This window comes from Daphnia magna, linkage group LG3, assembly GCF_020631705.1.
Source record: "Daphnia magna isolate NIES linkage group LG3, ASM2063170v1.1, whole genome shotgun sequence".
In the NCBI taxonomy this organism is placed as follows: domain Eukaryota; kingdom Metazoa; phylum Arthropoda; class Branchiopoda; order Diplostraca; family Daphniidae; genus Daphnia; species Daphnia magna.
The window spans coordinates 7141343-7158944 of record NC_059184.1 but is presented as its reverse complement, the minus strand read 5'-3'; the positions used below and the strand labels follow the sequence as shown (position 1 = coordinate 7158944).

The window sequence follows — 17602 nt, the reverse complement described above, 5'->3', positions numbered from 1 at the left end:
CCTCGGGATCTACGCTTAGATGAGTCAAAGGACGGGCATTAAGAATGGCCACTACTTCGGCCATTATGGTTCGCAGCACCTCTTCCTTCACCGTGGTACAACCCAAAACTACTTTTAATGCGGCCTTTGCAGACTTCACCATGCTCTCCCACGATCCTCCAAAATGCGGGGCCGACAGGGGAGAGAAGTACCAATTTACTCCGCGGTCCGCCATATCTCCAATCCATTTTCCGTCTTCGGCGAGCCGCTCCAATCCTTCCTTTAACTCTTTCTCGCACGCGGCGAGGTTCGTCCCGTTGTCGCTCCACACATCTTTGGGGCTTCCTCTGAGAGAGATGTGACGTCACCAGGCCATCATGCATGAGTCACGGTCCAGCGAATCTGCTATTTCAATGTTGAGTGCTTTTGTGACTAGACAGGTATACAAGACTCCGGATCTCTTTTGGGTACCTCGTCCAATCGTAACGTTTAACGGGCCAAAATAGTCCACTCCAATTTGGCTGAATGGTGGCAGGAAGGGAGTTACACGACAGGCGGGAAGGGGCGCCATCTCGGGAGCCATTGGCTTCGCGGGTCTTTTCCGACACTCTAGACAAGAACCGACCACCCCACGCACCGTTCTTTTACCTTTGATGACCCAGAACGATGCTCTCAACTCGTACAGCGTCCGTTCGGTTTGTGCGTGAAAGTGGGCTTCGTGCGCATCGGATACGACCAGTTTCGTTACTTTTTGATTGTGGGGCAAAATAAGGGGGTGCTTGACGTCCTCAGTCATAAAGGCATGGTTCAACCGACCACCAACCCGCAACAAACCTTTAGGATCTAAAAAGGGGGAAAGTTTGAGTACCTTCGACTCGCGCGGCACTGGTCGGTCCTTCGACAAATGTTTCACTTCACTGGCGAATGATGCACTTTGAACTATTTTAACGCATTGTTCTAAACCCGCTCGTAAATCCCCGGCTGTCAACTGTTTGCCAGGGTTGATTTCTTCGTCCACAACGCGCTTAAGCATCGTCAATGAGGTTGCAGAATTGATGAGTTCACTGATTGAGTTTGGTTTTAGCTCTCCCGTTTCTTTGGCTGTGATCGTATTCACTGCCGGTCCCATAAGCATTTCTTTGACGAGGATCGCTTTATCGATTTCCTCACACACAGCAACTGGTCGGATAATCTCTAACAAATCTTCTTTCACGGCTCCTCCTCCTCGTCTTTGGGGCCGATCCTTTTCCTCTTTACACAAAAATGCGGGTCCCGCCAAGCTCCTGTGATCTGCTGTCTTCTTTCGACTCTCCGTCTTCTCTCCTGCGTTGATTCCCCGACTGTAGTCATCGGCTGGGTTTAGCTCACTAGGAACGTGGCGCCACCTTGTAGCGGATTAGGCGGCCAAGATTTGTTCCTTCCTAGTACTTATGAAAGGAGCGTAGAGAGTGGCCTCGGATCGTAACCAGTACAGCACGTTGTCTGAGTCCGTCCATAGCCAATCCTGGAGGTTCGGTGTTCTCTTCCGCTGAAGGGAGACGTACCGTTTGGCGATCCGCACTCCTAGTAATGCAGCCATTAGTTCCAGTCTAGTAACTGTTTGCTGTTGTACTGGGGCGACTCTTGACTTGGCGACCACTAGACGAACCGTTACGGCACCTCGGTATTCACATCGCAGGTAAGTGCAGGCTCCATAGGCGATCGTTGAAGCATCACAGAAGGTGTGGAGTTGGATTTCTGTCTCACTTGCGGGGAACGAGGAAAATCGAAGGCTACGCGGGATCCGAAGTTGACGTAGAGTCTCCATTTCTTTTGCAATATTGTCCCATCGTTGCTGCAAGACAAGCGGCAATGGGCAGTCCCATCCTAGTTTCTTCGGCTTTCTCCCGTTGGGATCAGGATCTCGCCCTACTATCCACATGTCTTGTAACAACACTCGGCTGGTGATGGTTACACTTGCGAGAAATCCCATGGGATCGAAGATGTTGGACACTGCAGATAATACTTCTCTTTTTGTAGTTGCTTTGGGGATGATAAGGTCGAAGAAGAAAGAATCTGATTCCCCGCTCCACTGCAACCCCATCGTCCGGTGGATCGGCAAACCATCTAAATCCACGTTAAGGTCCGGATTGGCTCTTTCTGAAGGTGGGAGTGATTGTAGAATTTCTCTGGACGAGGTCGCCAGTTGACCAAGGACAAAGCCTCCCAGGAACAACAACTCACGTAACCTTCTGCAAGTTGTTATTCCTTCCTCCACGCTGTTAAATGAGTCTAAATAATTGTCAACATAAAAATGATCGAGAATTTTCGTGGCGACGTCAGCGTAATCCGGATTGTCCTTCACTATATGGCGCAATACGTAGGTGGCGGAAGTCGGAGATGAGCTGGCTCCGAATATAAGCACCATCATCTGATACGCGATCGGTGGCCCAGGATCACCAGGTCGTCGCCAGAAGAATCTGAAGACTGAATGGTCTTCCGGCCGGATGCGCACTTGTAAAAACATTTTGTTGATTGTCCATGCTGACTGCGTACGGATTTTCTCTGAAGTGAAATAGGACATCCAGCATGTCCGTCATGAGCAATGGACCGTTGTGAAGCGCGTCGTTTAAACAAACGTTCTTAAATTTGCTAGCTGCGTCGAAAACCAAGCGCGGTTTATCTGGTTTTAGAATATTCTCCACTAATCCGTGAGGGACGTACCATACTTTTCCTGGCGGGCCCATCAGCTCATCCATTCTGAGGCGTCTTGCGAACCCAAGGTCCATATACGCTTCGATAGCTTTGGTGTAACGATTTGCGTAGAGAGGGCCCACTCTGAAGCGGCTTTCTACGGCGTAGAGTCATTGGAGTGCACTGGATCTGTTGTTTGGTAAAACAACTAGTGGTGTGACGAAGGGTAGTCCAATTTCGTATCTCGGTTGTGCGTTTGTCCCAATCAATTCAATCGTCGAATCTAGTGTGGCTAGTGCTGCTTCATCTTGCATCGTTGTTATTCTTTTGCGGTCCTCCATTGACCCACACAATTCGTGCGTCCAGAACTGTTGCAGCACGTCGTCATTTTCCTCTTCTTGTATGCTGTTACATGTAGCCGTAGTTGACTCGCAAATTTCTTTAGGCACGTTGCCCTGAACCGTCTAACCAAAGGGCGTTTTTATACCATAAGGGCCACTTTGTATTGGAGTGCGGGTTTCTAGTTGTTTTAGAGCGTCGGGGACATTCGCTCCAATAAATATTCCTACTTCTCTCCAATTAAAATCCTTTAGGTCGAGATACTGCAGATGAGCCCATTGGTGCTGATGTTGACTCCATTTGATGCACCTTCTGTTTACTCTTAAGTCTGGGACTACAAGAAGAGGTTCGACATCGATTTTCCTGTTTCTGTTGGTCGTGGGGGAAATTTGTCATCGCGTTTTAATCACCGTTAGTTTTGGGTCTCTTCCATGGAAGGTCGCCAATTTCATGTTCGTTCGGTGTCCGTTGAGTTTCAGAATGTCGGCCAGATCCTTGGAGATGAGTTACGTTTCACATCCTGGATCGAGTAAGGCGGTTGTTGTAGCGAAGTAATTGCCGTTGTGCACTAAAAGGCGGACAAACGGCGAGACGGCCACCTGACGGGCTCCGGTTCCTTCCATCGGCGGCGTCACGGCATTCATCTGGCGTCATTGTTTTTGTGGACGTCTACTACGTCGTCCCATGTTCGTCCGGTTGCTTTGCGTTGAAATGCGAGCTGCGTCATGGATCATGGTGTGATGTGCGGAACTGTTGCAATTTGGCACCGTACAGTGCAAATTTTCCTTTTTACAATCACGGCATAGGTGGTTGCGACCCAGGCACCGGAAGCAATTCTCTAGGTCCCACACTATTTGGGCTCGTTGGTCAAATGTCATTTCTACAAATCGCGTACATGGTTCCAATGCATGGCCCGGTTCTTCGTTGCACACTTTACATTTGCTTGTGTAAGATTGATCCGCGTTAATTGCGTTAACCGTTGGCAAAAGGGCCGCATGATTCTGCTGGGTAGTCGAACGGTGGGATGTCTGGTTCCCTTGCCGATTCCCATACGTCACCCTTTCTTGTTGATATCTGTTTGAACATTGGGATGGAGTGTTTATAGCTGGCGCTTCCGGGGCAGTAGGCCTTGCGCTCTGGACGTTCTTCATTCCCATGAGCTCCAACTCAAGCCACGCATCCAAGTCTCGCAATGTCGGAATTCTTGGGAATAATCGTGTAACTTGTCTTCCCCATCTTGACAGCAAACTATCTGGTAGTTTTGTTACTAAGCCTTCGAGTGCGACGCTGGATTCCAGTTCATGTCCGTAACCGGCGGCGTCCAGAGTGGCGACTGCTCCATGCAGCTGCGACGAGAAGGTTTCTAGCTCCTTTCCACCTCGGCATAGTTGGATTGCCATAAGATGTTGGATGTAGGAGCGTACCACTAAGTGGGGGTGGCCATACTTTCTATGCAGTTCTATTAGCGCTGCACGGTACGCTTGAGGCGTTACAAAGATTTGACTCATTCCTTCTTTAAGGTGTGGAGAAAGCATCGTTGACAGCTTCGTCAATCGTTGTAGGTCTGCTGGGAAAACGTCGTGAACCATGCTTTTCACCGTTTGTATGAAGACTGGCCAGTCTCGTGGTTCTCCTCCAAACGGTTTCATTTTGGCCAACATGGCCATCGTAACCATAGCGTCGGCTCCTCCAGATAGTGGTGTTACAGGTTGGAACGGCAGGAAGATCCATGCATCAACTGCATTTGGAATTGCTGACGCGTCTTGACGTCCTGTGTTGTTGTACTTTCTACAAGTTGAAATTTCGTTTTCGATGAATGACAGGTCTGGCTGGTCAGTGGTCTTTTTACCGAAATCTTTATTTGGCGTTGAAGTACGCGGCGTATCTTTTTCGCGGGGCTTTTTATCCAATCTATCTCTTTCAGCAGCTCTTGCTTCGTCTTCAGCCAATCTTTTCTTCGCTATTTCTTCATCTTCCATCTCGTATCGTCGCTTAAGCGCTTCTTTTTGTTTTTGAGCAGCTGTGGCCGTTTGAGCCTCGGAGAGCGCTTTCTGAGCGTTTAGCAATTGCTGTGTGGTGTTAGCAATTTTTATCTCCAACAGTTGTTGAGCGGCCAGCGTAGTTTCAGCAATCTTCATTTTCACGTAGGAATCAATTTCTCCAAAGATTTTTTTATAATTCTCATGAAGGACCGTGGCCCAGTTTTCTGCTCGCTCTTTGTCTGGGCCGTCTGGTCCAGCAATTATTGCTGCAGAATATTCATATAGTTCGGTTAACGTTTCTTTCTGTTCCTCCAGCACTGCGATGTTTTTTGAGGCTGCAATTCCTGCTTCGATTGCCGTGCAAAGCTTCGTAAACTTTGACCGACACAGTTTACGTAAGGATTTGGCCAACTCTGGGGATAAGCTTGATTCGTCATGTTCACTATCTGACATTTTTGGTGTTTATCGTTTTTTGATTGTTGTCACTCAATATCTGTAAAGAAAATTTATGCCTTTAGGCCACTTAAACTCGTAAATTTTTTTTTTTTTTACTTAATGCTCTTAAGAGCCACGTTCTGCCTTGAGGCTGCCTTGGGGTTTCGTATTGGATCAACTCAGGTACTATCTAGTCCCTTTGGGCTTCGTATTGAAATAATCCAGATATTATCTAGTCAAACATTTATAATTAGTGCCTTGAGGCCATTTCACATTTCTTTTAAAATAAAATATTCTTTTTTTTTTCACAACTTCATTTGCCACGTTCCCGGGTTTCGGCAACAAAATGTTGCCTTTCGCAAGACAACCCTTTGAAATTACGTTCTCTCTTCTTGTCATAACTCTATAATGTGAAACTTATGTTACCTGTTCAATGAAATTGCACTTAATTTAGCTCTGATACTTTATTCAATGGCACATCAAAAATTCTACATCCCTGCCAAAAAAGGACCCGACATGAGACATGACCAAAAATCGTCTGCTCTTCCCCCCCCCCGCGAACCAAAAAGAAAAACGTTGCCGGATAATATCTTCCATCAGGAACAGTAACAGACAACGGAAGTAATATGATTAAGGCGTTAAACATGTTAAAGCTAATCATGTCAAGGAAGTCATTGATAGTGTCGCTATGAATTCAATTGATCAAGAGGAAGAATCCGAGCCGAATTTGTATTCTGATATGTCAGATGTGGAACTTGATTTTGCTGAAGTTGAAGAAGAAGACTTCTCTGATGCTCTCGCGCAAGATATTATTTCTTCGTCCTTGACAAGAGATGATATTGATTTACTCGACGAAAACGACGACAACACAACCATTGAAATCGAGAACGATCAGGTAGAATTCTTGCAATTTGAGGTGCAAGTAACCCAGCAATTGCAGGCCATTTTTCCTCAACTACATGGAGAAACTGACGAAGAGTACTTGAAAAGACTATCTTGTCTCTCACATAAACTTCAATTAGTGATGTCCACTTTTGACAAGTACAAAACCCAAAAATCTTTCAGACCATAAAACGATGGATCGCACAGAGCGCCAAACATTCAAACCGTTCCTGCTTTCGCCAACGTTATCAAGCAAGCTAGAAAATTGGTCAGCAAGATCAACACGTCTTCGGTGTGTGGCGGGGATATCCCAGATACCCCGCTGGCATTACGACAAGTCCCTTTTCCCCCTGCTAGATGTCACGACTGGTGACACCCCTTATCTTCTGCCCTCACCCTCTCTCGGGACAGACTGGTTCGAACTGTCAAGCTGGGAACATTTCCCCCCTTCTCTTGCTGGGATATTGTGTAATACGGGTGCCGTGCTAGGCCCCGTCGTGTGAAAAAGGTACTAAGATTGATTAGAAGTACATTTGATTGTCCTGTAGATTGTTGTATTTCGATTTTGTGAAAGTCTTGCTTGTGTGTCTAGAAAGACAAACCCTCGTTAATTAACTAGCGTCTGAATAAAATAGGCTTGTGGGCCTTTATCCCGCAACAATTGGTGTCAAAAGAGGGATACTGGCCTCAGAAAAGATTCACACTCGTGAACTGCTCGCAGAACCATCGTCGTGGATTAATTATATTTTTGTTCTTTGCTCAAATCGTATTTAAAAAAATTAATTGTTTTTTTTTTGTATTGTTTTTTTCTTATTATTCTTTTCTCTTGCTAATGTTTGATTTTCGGGTTCGCTAATTTTGTCTAGTCGCCGGGGGCGATAGCGTGGTCTTGCGTAAAATCATTTTGTTGCCGGTGGCTATAGCGTGGTCTTGCGTAAAATCATTTTGTTGCCGGTGGCTATAGCGTGGTCTTACGTAATTTCTCTTTTTTCCAAGGCTATAGCGTGGTCGCCCAGACACTTTTTTTTCTTTTTTCTTTCTCTCGCATTTATTCGTCTCTGCTTTCGAATCATTCTATTTTTTAATTTTATTAATTTTATTTTTTTTTTGTATTTATGCCACCGAAACGGGTTGCCGTAGTTGCTCCAGTAGATTATCATATTAGGACGCGAAATGCCTCGAGAAATTTGATCCCAGTAGTCGTTACGCCTCGAGTAGTTGCATTGATCCCCGATAGCGATTCAGAAAGTGAAGAGAGGCCTTCGCGACGATTAAATTTTGATATCTCGCCTGTTAGAGAAGAGCCGGAGCAAGTAAACGTACCGGTAAACATGGATCCCGACCTAGCCCAGGCTCTCGCAAATTTTGCAAATGGTGCTGCTCAGGATCGGGCACAGTATCAGGGGCGTCACGATGCATTAATGAATCTTCTAGCGGCCCAGCAACAAGAAAGTGCAGCTTTGCGGGCACTGGTAACTGCTCAGCAGCAACAAGCAGGGGCGGCGCTTGCACATGTAAATAATGCAGTTGTAGAGTCAATTCCCATGTTTGAGGGTAAAGTGGGAGAGTCCGGTAGACACTGGGTCCGTATCCTCAATCAGGCCGGAGATGTAGAAGGGTGGACAAATGCACAGAAGCGACAACTCGCCGTCAGGCGTCTAGGAGAAATTGCCCTTCAGTGGCATTTGCAATCGGGCGCCAATAATCCGAATTGGCAAAACTGGTCCAATGCGCTGGGGACTAACTTTACACAACGTTTATCACCATCGGAGTGGTATAAACTGATCGAGGAAAGGGTCCAGAAAGCGGGGGAACCAGGGATCGCGTATGCAGTGGAAAAATCTCGTTTGCTTGATCTTTCCCCCCATGTTTTGACAAATGCGCAGAAGGTTTCATATCTGATAGGTGGGTTGGCGAATTGGCAGCACGTGGCGGCCATGATGAATGACACGCCGGCAGACGTCGACGAGTTCATGACGAGGTTAAGAGAGCTCGAGACGTTATTCTCTACATTGCGGCCAAATGTGTCCCCCTTCCCCCCAAATAATCCGTTTTTTCAGCCGTCTACGTTGCCACCAGTGCCAATGCATCCACCACCGGTTCCGACACCCCTTCCTCCTGCAGCACCACACATTGATGTCGGATCGGCATTGCTGTCAATGGGAAAGCAGATCGCTGGATTGACGGAACGACTGAATGGATTAACGCTGGGAGGAGACCAGCGCCAAATGCAGCGCCAGCCGGATAATCGCAGCTGCTTTCAGTGTGGAGCGATCGGTCACATCAAGAGAAATTGTCCTCGGGGGGCGGGAAACGGCCAGGCCCCGTCGGCTGGCCCAGGCCAGCGCTGACGGGAGAACACATTGATGAGTCGTCCCGACCAACTCAACTGCCTGTCATCCGCGTTTACATCCAAGGAGTTGGTGAGACAGACGCCTTGCTGGACACAGGATCCAGCATAACAACAGTAAGGTTACCAGTAGTAAGACGAATTGTTAAGAATAAAGGCATTCGTATTCTTCCAGGGATAAGGGGAATAGATAATAAGGTTGTAAGAGTAGTAGATGAAATTCCTTTACAAATTTGTTTTAAAGACACTAGAGTGTTTCTTGAAAAGGTCGCAGTTGTTGAAATGGCCCCCTTTCCCTTGATTTTGGGCGTAGATTGGCTGGTGAAAGCCAATATAAATTTAATCTGTAAGGATAATCAAATTGTTCCAGTGTTCATAAAAGATGTAGAAGAGGAAGCTGATATTGACAAGACCAACACATCGATTCCGGAAGAAGTAAACAGATCACTGCCGTCAGAAGAATTTTTTCAGGATTTGGCTAAAGATTTGCCGGCGGTGCGACGGAAAGGATCCGTTAGATTTAGCGTGAAGAAAGCCGTTGAAGTTGCGGGCGAATCGCTCCGGATGTTAAAAGGATCAGTCCCAATTGATTTCACCGGAACGGGCATCGTGCGGTTCGGATTTTCAGCAGAGCCCTCAAAAACCTATGTGGTACCTTCCGCCTTAGTTTCGTTCAAGAATGGGAGGGCCAGGGTCCCATTGTTGAATTTGGAATCAAAGCCGGTAATAATAAAGCGGAGAAATTGTGTAATTTTCATTGATATTGATTTAGACGCTCAAATTGCCGTCGTTCCAACGGAACAGAAAGAGGAAAAGGATTCAAATGACGGAGTAGCAAGGCCAGTGCGAATGAGTTGCGCTGCAATTAGAGGATATTTACGAGCGACAATTCGTGAGGACGTCAATACGGGACCTAATCTATCGGGAGCCGAGAAGGAAAAAATATTCGAATTGCTGGACCAGCATCGTCGCTGTCTCCCTTCTGAAGAGACCCAGCTAGGCAGAGCGATGGAGATCCAGCACAACATCGATACCGGTAACTCTCGTCCAATCACTAGCCGCCCGTATAGGATTTCACAGTTTGAAAGAAAGGTAATCTCAGAAAAGGTGAATGAGATGCTAAAGGGTGGAGTAATTCAGCCCTCCAATAGCCATTGGTCATCACCTGTAGTTCTTGTAAAAAAGAAATCCGGTGAGTATAGATTTTGTATTGATTATAGAAGGTTAAATGCTGTTTCTAAAAGGGATGTTTATCCGCTACCACGGATAGACGATGTTTTTGATAGACTCGCCGGCGCAAAATATTTTTCCACGTTAGATCTTGCTAGTGGATACTGGCAGGTACCAGTTGCGGAGAAGGACCGTCAAAAAACTGCTTTTGTAACGCCCGATGGGCTATTTGAGTTTAAAAGAATGCCGTTTGGCTAGGCAAATGCGCCGGCCACATTCCAGAGATTAATGGATCAGGTGTTAAACAGGCTCAAATGGACGGTATGTATCGTCTATCTAGATGACATTCTTGTTTTTGGTAAAAGTTTTGAAGAGCATAAGAGTAGGTTAAACTTGGTTTTGACAGCCCTGGGCGAGGCCAACTTAATCCTTAATAGGAAAAAGTGTCTTTTTGCAGCAGATGAAGTTAATCATTTAGGTCACATCGTCAAAGCGGATGGAATAAGGCCGGATCCGGAGAAAGTAAGTGCCTTGGAAAGGATGGAAGTAAATTCGGTGAAGTCACTAAGGGCCTTCCTGGGCCTTGCATCATACTATCGAAAATTTATCCCTGAATTTTCACGTCTGACTGCTCCGCTCGTGACTCTGCTGAAAAAGAATGCCAAGTGGAATTGGGAGGAGAGGCAGAAGAAGGCCGTTCGTGCCCTTGTCCGTCTATTATCGGCAGAACCAGTGTTGGTGCATTTCGACGAAAACCTTCCAACTGAGATCCATACGGACGCAAGTCATTTCGGATTAGGAGCCGTCCTTGCTCAAAAAGTGGACGGAGAGATAAAACCGGTTGCTTTTCTTAGTAGAGCGTTGTCTGATGCTGAATCCAGGTATCATTCAAATGAGCTGGAATGCTTGGCCTTAGTATGGTCATTGAAAAAATTTCGGTGTTATGTGTATGGACGACCTTTTACCGTCCGTACAGACAACTCCGCAGTAAAATGGTTGTGGGACAAGAAAGAGTTGTCGGGGAAATTTTCAAGGTGGATGTTGAGCATTCAAGAATATGATTTTTAAATTGAGCATGTTAAAGGTAAAAACAATGTGGTCGCTGATGCTCTCTCGAGGAATCTTGGCGGAAAAGAGGAATGCCGGACATCCTCGACAGAACATCGCGTTAGCTGTATATTAAAATCTGATGGATATACAGCCAAAGAACTTGCATTTTTGCAGCAAGTGGACAAAGAATTACGCCCAATTACTAACAGAATCCTAACTAACAGAAAAGATCCTGATTTTGCTTTAAGAAAGGGGGTAGTGTATAAAAAGAGTAACAGTAACGTGGGTAGGAAATTGCTTTTGCTGGTTCCCTCAATTTTACGTAGAGATTTAATAAGTAAATGTCATGATGAGCCGCAAGCTTATCATTTTGGTATAGAGAAAACTTTGGCTCGAGTAGTAGAAAATTATTGGTGGCCACGGATGGAGTCGAGTGTGCGCGCATATGTATTATCATGTATCCATTGTCAATTTCACAATGTTCCTCCTGGAGCCCCTGTTGGCTTTCTGAATCCCATCCCCCCACCTACTAGACCATTCGAGACCATCGGAATCGATCATCAAGGCCCGTTGCTGGAAACTCAATCTGGGAATCGTCATATTCTATTCGCCATTGACTATCTCACCAAATGGGTGGAGGCGGTTGCTGTGCCAAGTACAGCCACGTGTCACGTGATAAAGCTACTTAAGGAGCAGATCATAAATCGACATGGGGTGCCGAGCAGAATGATTTCTGACCCCGGATCGGCATTTACTAGCGGTGAGCTAGCCACGGAGCTGGACAAATGGAAGATTCGCCACGTCATCGCCACTGCAGAGCATCCCCAAACGAACGGGTTGGTGGAGAGGCTTAACCGCACAGCCGCCAGAGCCATTGCTGGATTTATTTCCCCTACCCATCGAGATTGGGACGAGCGGCTGTCGGATGCTGTATTCGCCATTAACTCTGCCAAACAGTCAACAACGAAGCATTCGCCGTTTCAGCTTGTCTATGGACGACTCCCCAATAGACCGGATAACAACCTGTTTGAGTGGCCAGAAGATGGACGAGTGTCAAGGAGAAAGTTCATCAAACGCGTGGAACAATTGAGAAAGGCGGCCAGATTTAACATTATCCGCCGTCAGGACAGAACAAAAATGCTTTGCGACGCTCGCAGAAAGGCATCGAAGCCGTATGATCAAGGTGACCTTGTTCTAGTGCGTCGGATGTTGAAAAAAAAAGGATTGACAAAGAAGTTCTTGCCAAAATATATCGGGCCATTCCAGATTGTAAAGAAAGTGGCAGAAACCACTTATCTAGTGGAAGAGTTGCCATCTAGAAGAAAGAGGAAAGTGGTACGAAGGTTTAACGCTCATGTTGTGCAATTAAAGCCATTTCGAGCGAGAAGTGACGAGTGGCATGTGAGTGAACTCGACGAACCAACCGAAAGTGAAAACGACAATGAAAATAGAAGTGAAAATGAAATGTCTCAAGTTACCGTTGATCCAGTCATGGAAGAAATTCCGGCCCAGCATGTACCTGCCCCTGAATTCCCAAATCGCCCGCCAGTGAGGACAAGAAGCGGACGAACTTCCCGTCTCCCCACTATCCTCGAAGGTTTTGATTTGAATTAATGTGGTGTAATCTGTTTTTGGAATTAACTATTCGATTTGTTTTGTTTTGTTTTGTTTGTTTTTTGTTGTTTTTGTTAGTTTTTGTTTTTTTTGTTTTGTTTTTATTGTTTTGTTTTTTGTTTTTGTTTTTGTTTTTTTTGTTGTTGAATTTAAATAGGGCTTTGCTCCAACCACCCATAGTTTCCCCCATCCGTGAGCTATTTTGTTTAGTTTTGTTTGATCTTAATTTTGAATCTCCCACGCAGAAGGAGGAATTGAATGCATGAGAAGGGAATGGTAAAAGTTTATTTGTTGAATGGGTTGGGTATAGCTTGGTTATAAGTTTAGTTTAGTTTATCAGATTATTATTATTATTATTTTTTTTTTTTTTTATTTTATTTTTTTTTCTCTTTTTTTCAAGATCGAAGATTTTTTTAGTAAGAAACATTTATTTCGTGTGGGATGTGTTATGAGTGTTCAGTGCCTTTTAGCACGGGTGAAATTATTGTTGGTGTTATGTATTGTTTATTATGTATGTGAATCGTGAAAAAAGTCACAGGCCAGGAAAGGCCGAATGTGGCGGGGATATCCCAGATACCCCGCTGGCATTACGACAAGTCCCTTTTCCCCCTGCTAGATGTCACGACTGGTGACACCCCTTATCTTCTGCCCTCACCCTCTCTCGGGACAGACTGGTTCGAACTGTCAAGCTGGGAACATTTCCCCCCTTCTCTTGCTGGGATATTGTGTAATACGGGTGCCGTGCTAGGCCCCGTCGTGTGAAAAAGGTACTAAGATTGATTAGAAGTACATTTGATTGTCCTGTAGATTGTTGTATTTCGATTTTGTGAAAGTCTTGCTTGTGTGTCTAGAAAGACAAACCCTCGTTAATTAACTAGCGTCTGAATAAAATAGGCTTGTGGGCCTTTATCCCGCAACAGGTGGCAACACCTAATCTCATAGCTCTTTCTGGTAAAAAATTATTGAGCGATGTCTCAACCAGATGGTCTTCAAACTATTTAGTGTTTTCTCGCTTGTACGAGTTGCGCCATTTTGTAAATACCATTTGTGAAGAAATGGGCTAGGACAGTTTGTCGGCTACTTCTTGGGGAATGTTGAAGAACATCATTGATTTATTGGAACCTTTTGCTGCCTTCACACAACTAGTAAGTGCGGATAAGAACGCAACTTTTTCATCAGCCTTTCTTTGTATTGAGGAGTTGAAGCTCCACCTAGAAAAGTGTTCTGGCATCACGGGTTTAAATGGCGTGGCAACCGCTATGCTGGAAGATCTCAAAAGAAGATTTAATTTCATGTCTGATGAAAGAGATCCTGATTTTGACGGCTCCTACCTTCTAGCGACTTGCCTCGACTGTAATCACAGAATTCAAGTCATTGAAGATCTCAATATTCAGTCTCTCGTTGTTAAGCATGTAGTAAACATTGCCAAGCAAATGGGGTTGCCGTACTCCGCTACTCCAACTCCAGGAACAGAGCCTCCTATTATTCCAACTTCTAGCGATTCTACTCAAGCATTAGAACAAGAAAAAGAAGATACTGGCTACAACAACTTGAATACGTCTTCTTTTCGTTTGTTAATGAAAAAAAGAGCCACCAGATTATCAAATGAATTCTCATCTCGCTCATCATCAGCCATGTCCGGCCATTCGACTTCTACTCAACTTGATCCTGATATTCAACGTCCAAATATTGAAAAGGAACTTTTAGACTACTTGCTTTTTGCAAATCACGAATTTGATAAGGATCCACCAGTTCAAGATGTGATCTCTTACTGGAAGGATTTGTCTAGTCGTTTTCCCTATTTATCCAAACTTGCCTTTAATTTACTGGTTATACCAGTTTCTTCTGCTTCATCTGAACGTGAATTTTCGATTGCCGGATGGCACTGCCTTGGACGCAAAAATAGGACGGAGGAAGAAGTTCTAGCCGCAAAAGTCTTCCTCACATGCAATAGGGATTTATTGAGGCCTTTGCTTTTTTAATTGGAAATTTTTTCTTTGGTCTGTTTGTGTTTATTTATAATCAGCAGTTTCTGTTTTTCTCAGTTTTCTTTCATTGTTCAACACAGCAATTTTCAATATAAGTACTCAAGACCGTGATTTGATAGTGTCCAAATTTTTTTATTAAATAACGGTAAAAATAACGTGAAATTTGCGTTAACGGAGACATTTTAATAACGCGTTAATTTACGCGTTAACGTAACGAGAAAAAATCATACGTCGTTAACTTAACGGATAACGCTAACGTTCTGAAAAAACAATAACGAAACATCACTAGGAAAAACTCATGAGGGAGCCAAGCCATTTTTAAAATTATTACGCTAGATGGCGATTTCTGTTATGGTTTTGGTTGACGACGAACCCCAATGATCTTGGCCATGCAAATCTAGTAAGCCATCTGCTTTTTCTCGCGGTCCCTTAAGCCTTAATAATCAATAACTTGAGTTGAATAGGGACGGCGAACAACGAACGTCAAGGGAATGTCTTCTCCGTCCCGCCCGAAGTCTCCACACGGAGTCGCTCCCAAGAAAGACGATAAGGAAGAAAGTTTTTGGGATAAGATTGGAACTCTTGGGAGAAAAAAGAAAATCAAAGAAGGTTTGTATTCCGTTTTTTCCTGAATTAAAACTAACTTATTATTTTTCCAACTGCTTTTACCTAGTATTTATGTTTACCACCCACACCTTTTTTCTCTACTTTACAGCATATCCTTTTATGGTCATTTGGAAAGAAATTTCTCATGTATTTCATTCTGTTTCATTTTCTGTTTTATGCAAATGCATAACATGTTCTATAAATCACAGTTCTAAAACCAATTGCTTAATTGTGTAAAGATTATGAAATTTATATCTGGATTGTTAACAAATAGTTTTCTTTGTGCAGTGCAAGAAGTTCAAGAAGAAGGAAAAAATGCCATTGATTCCCCAGGAAGCCCCATGGCTCCTGCCTTGCCACCTGAAGAGTATGCCCTTGGTAATATCTCAATGCAGCTTAGATTTTCATTATATTCTCAACACACTTTTTTTTTTTATTGTAGAAGAAAATGAAGAAAGATCAATGGTGGAACCAAGGTCTATGGAAGACATAAAATTGAAAGCCTTAATTGCTGTCCTTGTTGACTGGATCAATGATGAACTTGCTGAACATAGGATGATTGTTCAAAATGTTGATGAAGATCTTTATGATGGACAAGTACTCCAAAAACTTCTAGGTAACTGCCCAAACAGACTCAAACAATATGTCTATATTATCTTGTTTTTCTAAAATTCTATAACTTAAATTATTTGTTTCTATCAGAAAAACTTACTGGCCAAAAGCTAGATGTACCTGAAGTAACTCAGTCGGAAGAGAATCAGAAGCAAAAACTTAGGACTGTACTTGCTTATGCAAACAGAGTAAGTTATTTCTTGTATCTACATTATGTTTGATCAACTCCCTCTCTCCATTTACATCATAGTTAAAACCTATGATTTTAATTTAGCATTTATTTGTTAACTACAACGATGTAAATGAACACTCCATAGTTGTGTGGCATTCATGTCCAGTACCCACAGCAAGTGTCTGGACCTGTCGTTTTCAATCCTTTTACAATTAACATGAACTGGTGGGAGAATTTCTTATCACTTAACATCCGCCCATTGTTTTCCGTCCTACATACTCTTGCGGGGAGGTGGGAAAAATGATCCGTTTCTAACAAATCCAGTAAATTTTTTTTTTTTCCTCCCTGTCCATTCCGTCTTTTCGTTATGTGACAAGCAAGCAATATTTTGCAGGAAAATACGTATTGTGGAGAAAATAATTCTCACTTATTATCTATGTTTAAACAAAACTATGCACAGTCATGGGTGTTAGTATTGATCATTCAAGTGAAAGAGTGCAGTGAAGAAGCACGCCATGAAAGATGCTTACACCAATGACTGTATATACTTAAATTAAACATTAGGGCACTAGTTATCAAAAAAGTTTGTGCCCCGTGTTTCGATTTTGAGATTTGAACCCAAATTGATTTTTAGGTTCTAGGTCTAGCTCGGACGTCAACAGCACGTTGGAGCGTAGAAAGCATCCATTCAAAAACATTAGTTTCCATCCTTCATCTTCTGGTATCTTTAGCCCGCCAGTTTCGGGCTCCCATTCGCCTGCCGGAAAATGTTGTCGTGAACGTGGTTGTTGTTACAAAAAAAGACGGAGTTCTTAGCCATCGCATTGTCGCTGAAGAAATAACATCCACTTATGATGATCTTGGTGTACGCTGTGAAAGAGATGCCTTTGACACGTTATTTGATCACGCTCCTGACAAACTTCAGGTACCAATCAGCATTAAAAAATATTTTGTCTTTACGAACTATTAATTTTGTATAATATCTGATAAGGTTGTGAAAAAATCTCTTGTGACCTTTGTAAACAAGCAACTCAATAAGATCCATCTGGAAGTTACGGATTTAGACACCCAATTCCATGATGGCGTTTATCTCACGCTGTTAATGGGGATGTTAGAAGGATATTTTGTGCCACTTCACGAATTCTTCCTTACGCCAAAAGATTTCGATCAAAAAGTTCATAACGTTGCATTTGCGTTTGAGCTAATGCAAGATTCAGGTCTACCAAAGCCTAAAGCTCGTCCTGAAGGTATCCTATTTAACTTGCCAATTTGTTTCTTTAAAACTTATACCAACTGAATTTTATTTATTCTTTCAGACATAGTTAACCTGGATCTGAAATCAACCCTTCGCGTCCTATACAATCTTTTCACAAAGTACAAACACGTCAATTAGTCGCGACTTCTTTCTTTTAGAGACCGAACAACTTCAAGTCGTCTCCGCCGACACTTTGTTTAACACACAAGCTCCAATATTTTAAGCCTTGCTAACAATTTTGCATCTCATTGATATCTTAAACGTAACAGTTAAAACAATTTTCTTCTTGTCGAGACTTTTAAATTAATTATGCTTTATCACTTTGTTAATAAACAAACTACAATTTTCTGATTATCTATATATCTCTTTAATAGGCTGACAGGACCGTCTGTCACGATCTTTACAAGTACAAGTATAAGTATCGTGGTAAAGAATAATTGAGGGTTAAAAAACAGATTTCAATAAGGACTGTTACAAGCGTTTTACGATAAACAT

At 43.6% G+C, this 17602-nt stretch overlaps 4 protein-coding genes across 4 annotated transcripts; 2 read left to right on the top strand and 2 right to left on the bottom strand.

Moving 5' to 3' along the window:
- Positions 1-343: 343 nt before the first annotated feature.
- Positions 344-1114, bottom strand: LOC123470486. The gene has a single exon (XM_045170760.1). It carries the CDS (start codon positions 1112-1114, stop codon positions 344-346), a length of 771 nt encoding a protein of 256 aa, XP_045026695.1.
- A 2527-nt stretch (positions 1115-3641) lies between these two features.
- Positions 3642-5426, bottom strand: LOC123470485. Its single transcript, XM_045170759.1, has one exon. The coding sequence runs from the start codon at positions 5424-5426 to the stop codon at positions 3642-3644; it is 1785 nt and encodes a 594-aa protein (XP_045026694.1).
- A 1979-nt stretch (positions 5427-7405) lies between these two features.
- LOC116935702 lies at positions 7406-9236 on the top strand. Its single transcript, XM_032942972.2, has 2 exons — positions 7406-7762; positions 8351-9236. The coding sequence occupies exons 1-2, from the start codon at positions 7406-7408 to the stop codon at positions 8639-8641; spliced, it is 648 nt and encodes a 215-aa protein (XP_032798863.1). The 3' UTR covers positions 8642-9236.
- A 5670-nt stretch (positions 9237-14906) lies between these two features.
- LOC116919403 (beta-parvin) lies at positions 14907-17461 on the top strand. The gene is made up of 7 exons (XM_032925378.2): positions 14907-15071; positions 15357-15446; positions 15511-15684; positions 15771-15868; positions 16487-16777; positions 16844-17099; positions 17169-17461. The coding sequence occupies exons 1-7, from the start codon at positions 14954-14956 to the stop codon at positions 17243-17245; spliced, it is 1104 nt and encodes a 367-aa protein (XP_032781269.2). The 5' UTR covers positions 14907-14953; the 3' UTR covers positions 17246-17461.
- The last annotated feature ends 141 nt before the right edge of the window (positions 17462-17602 follow it).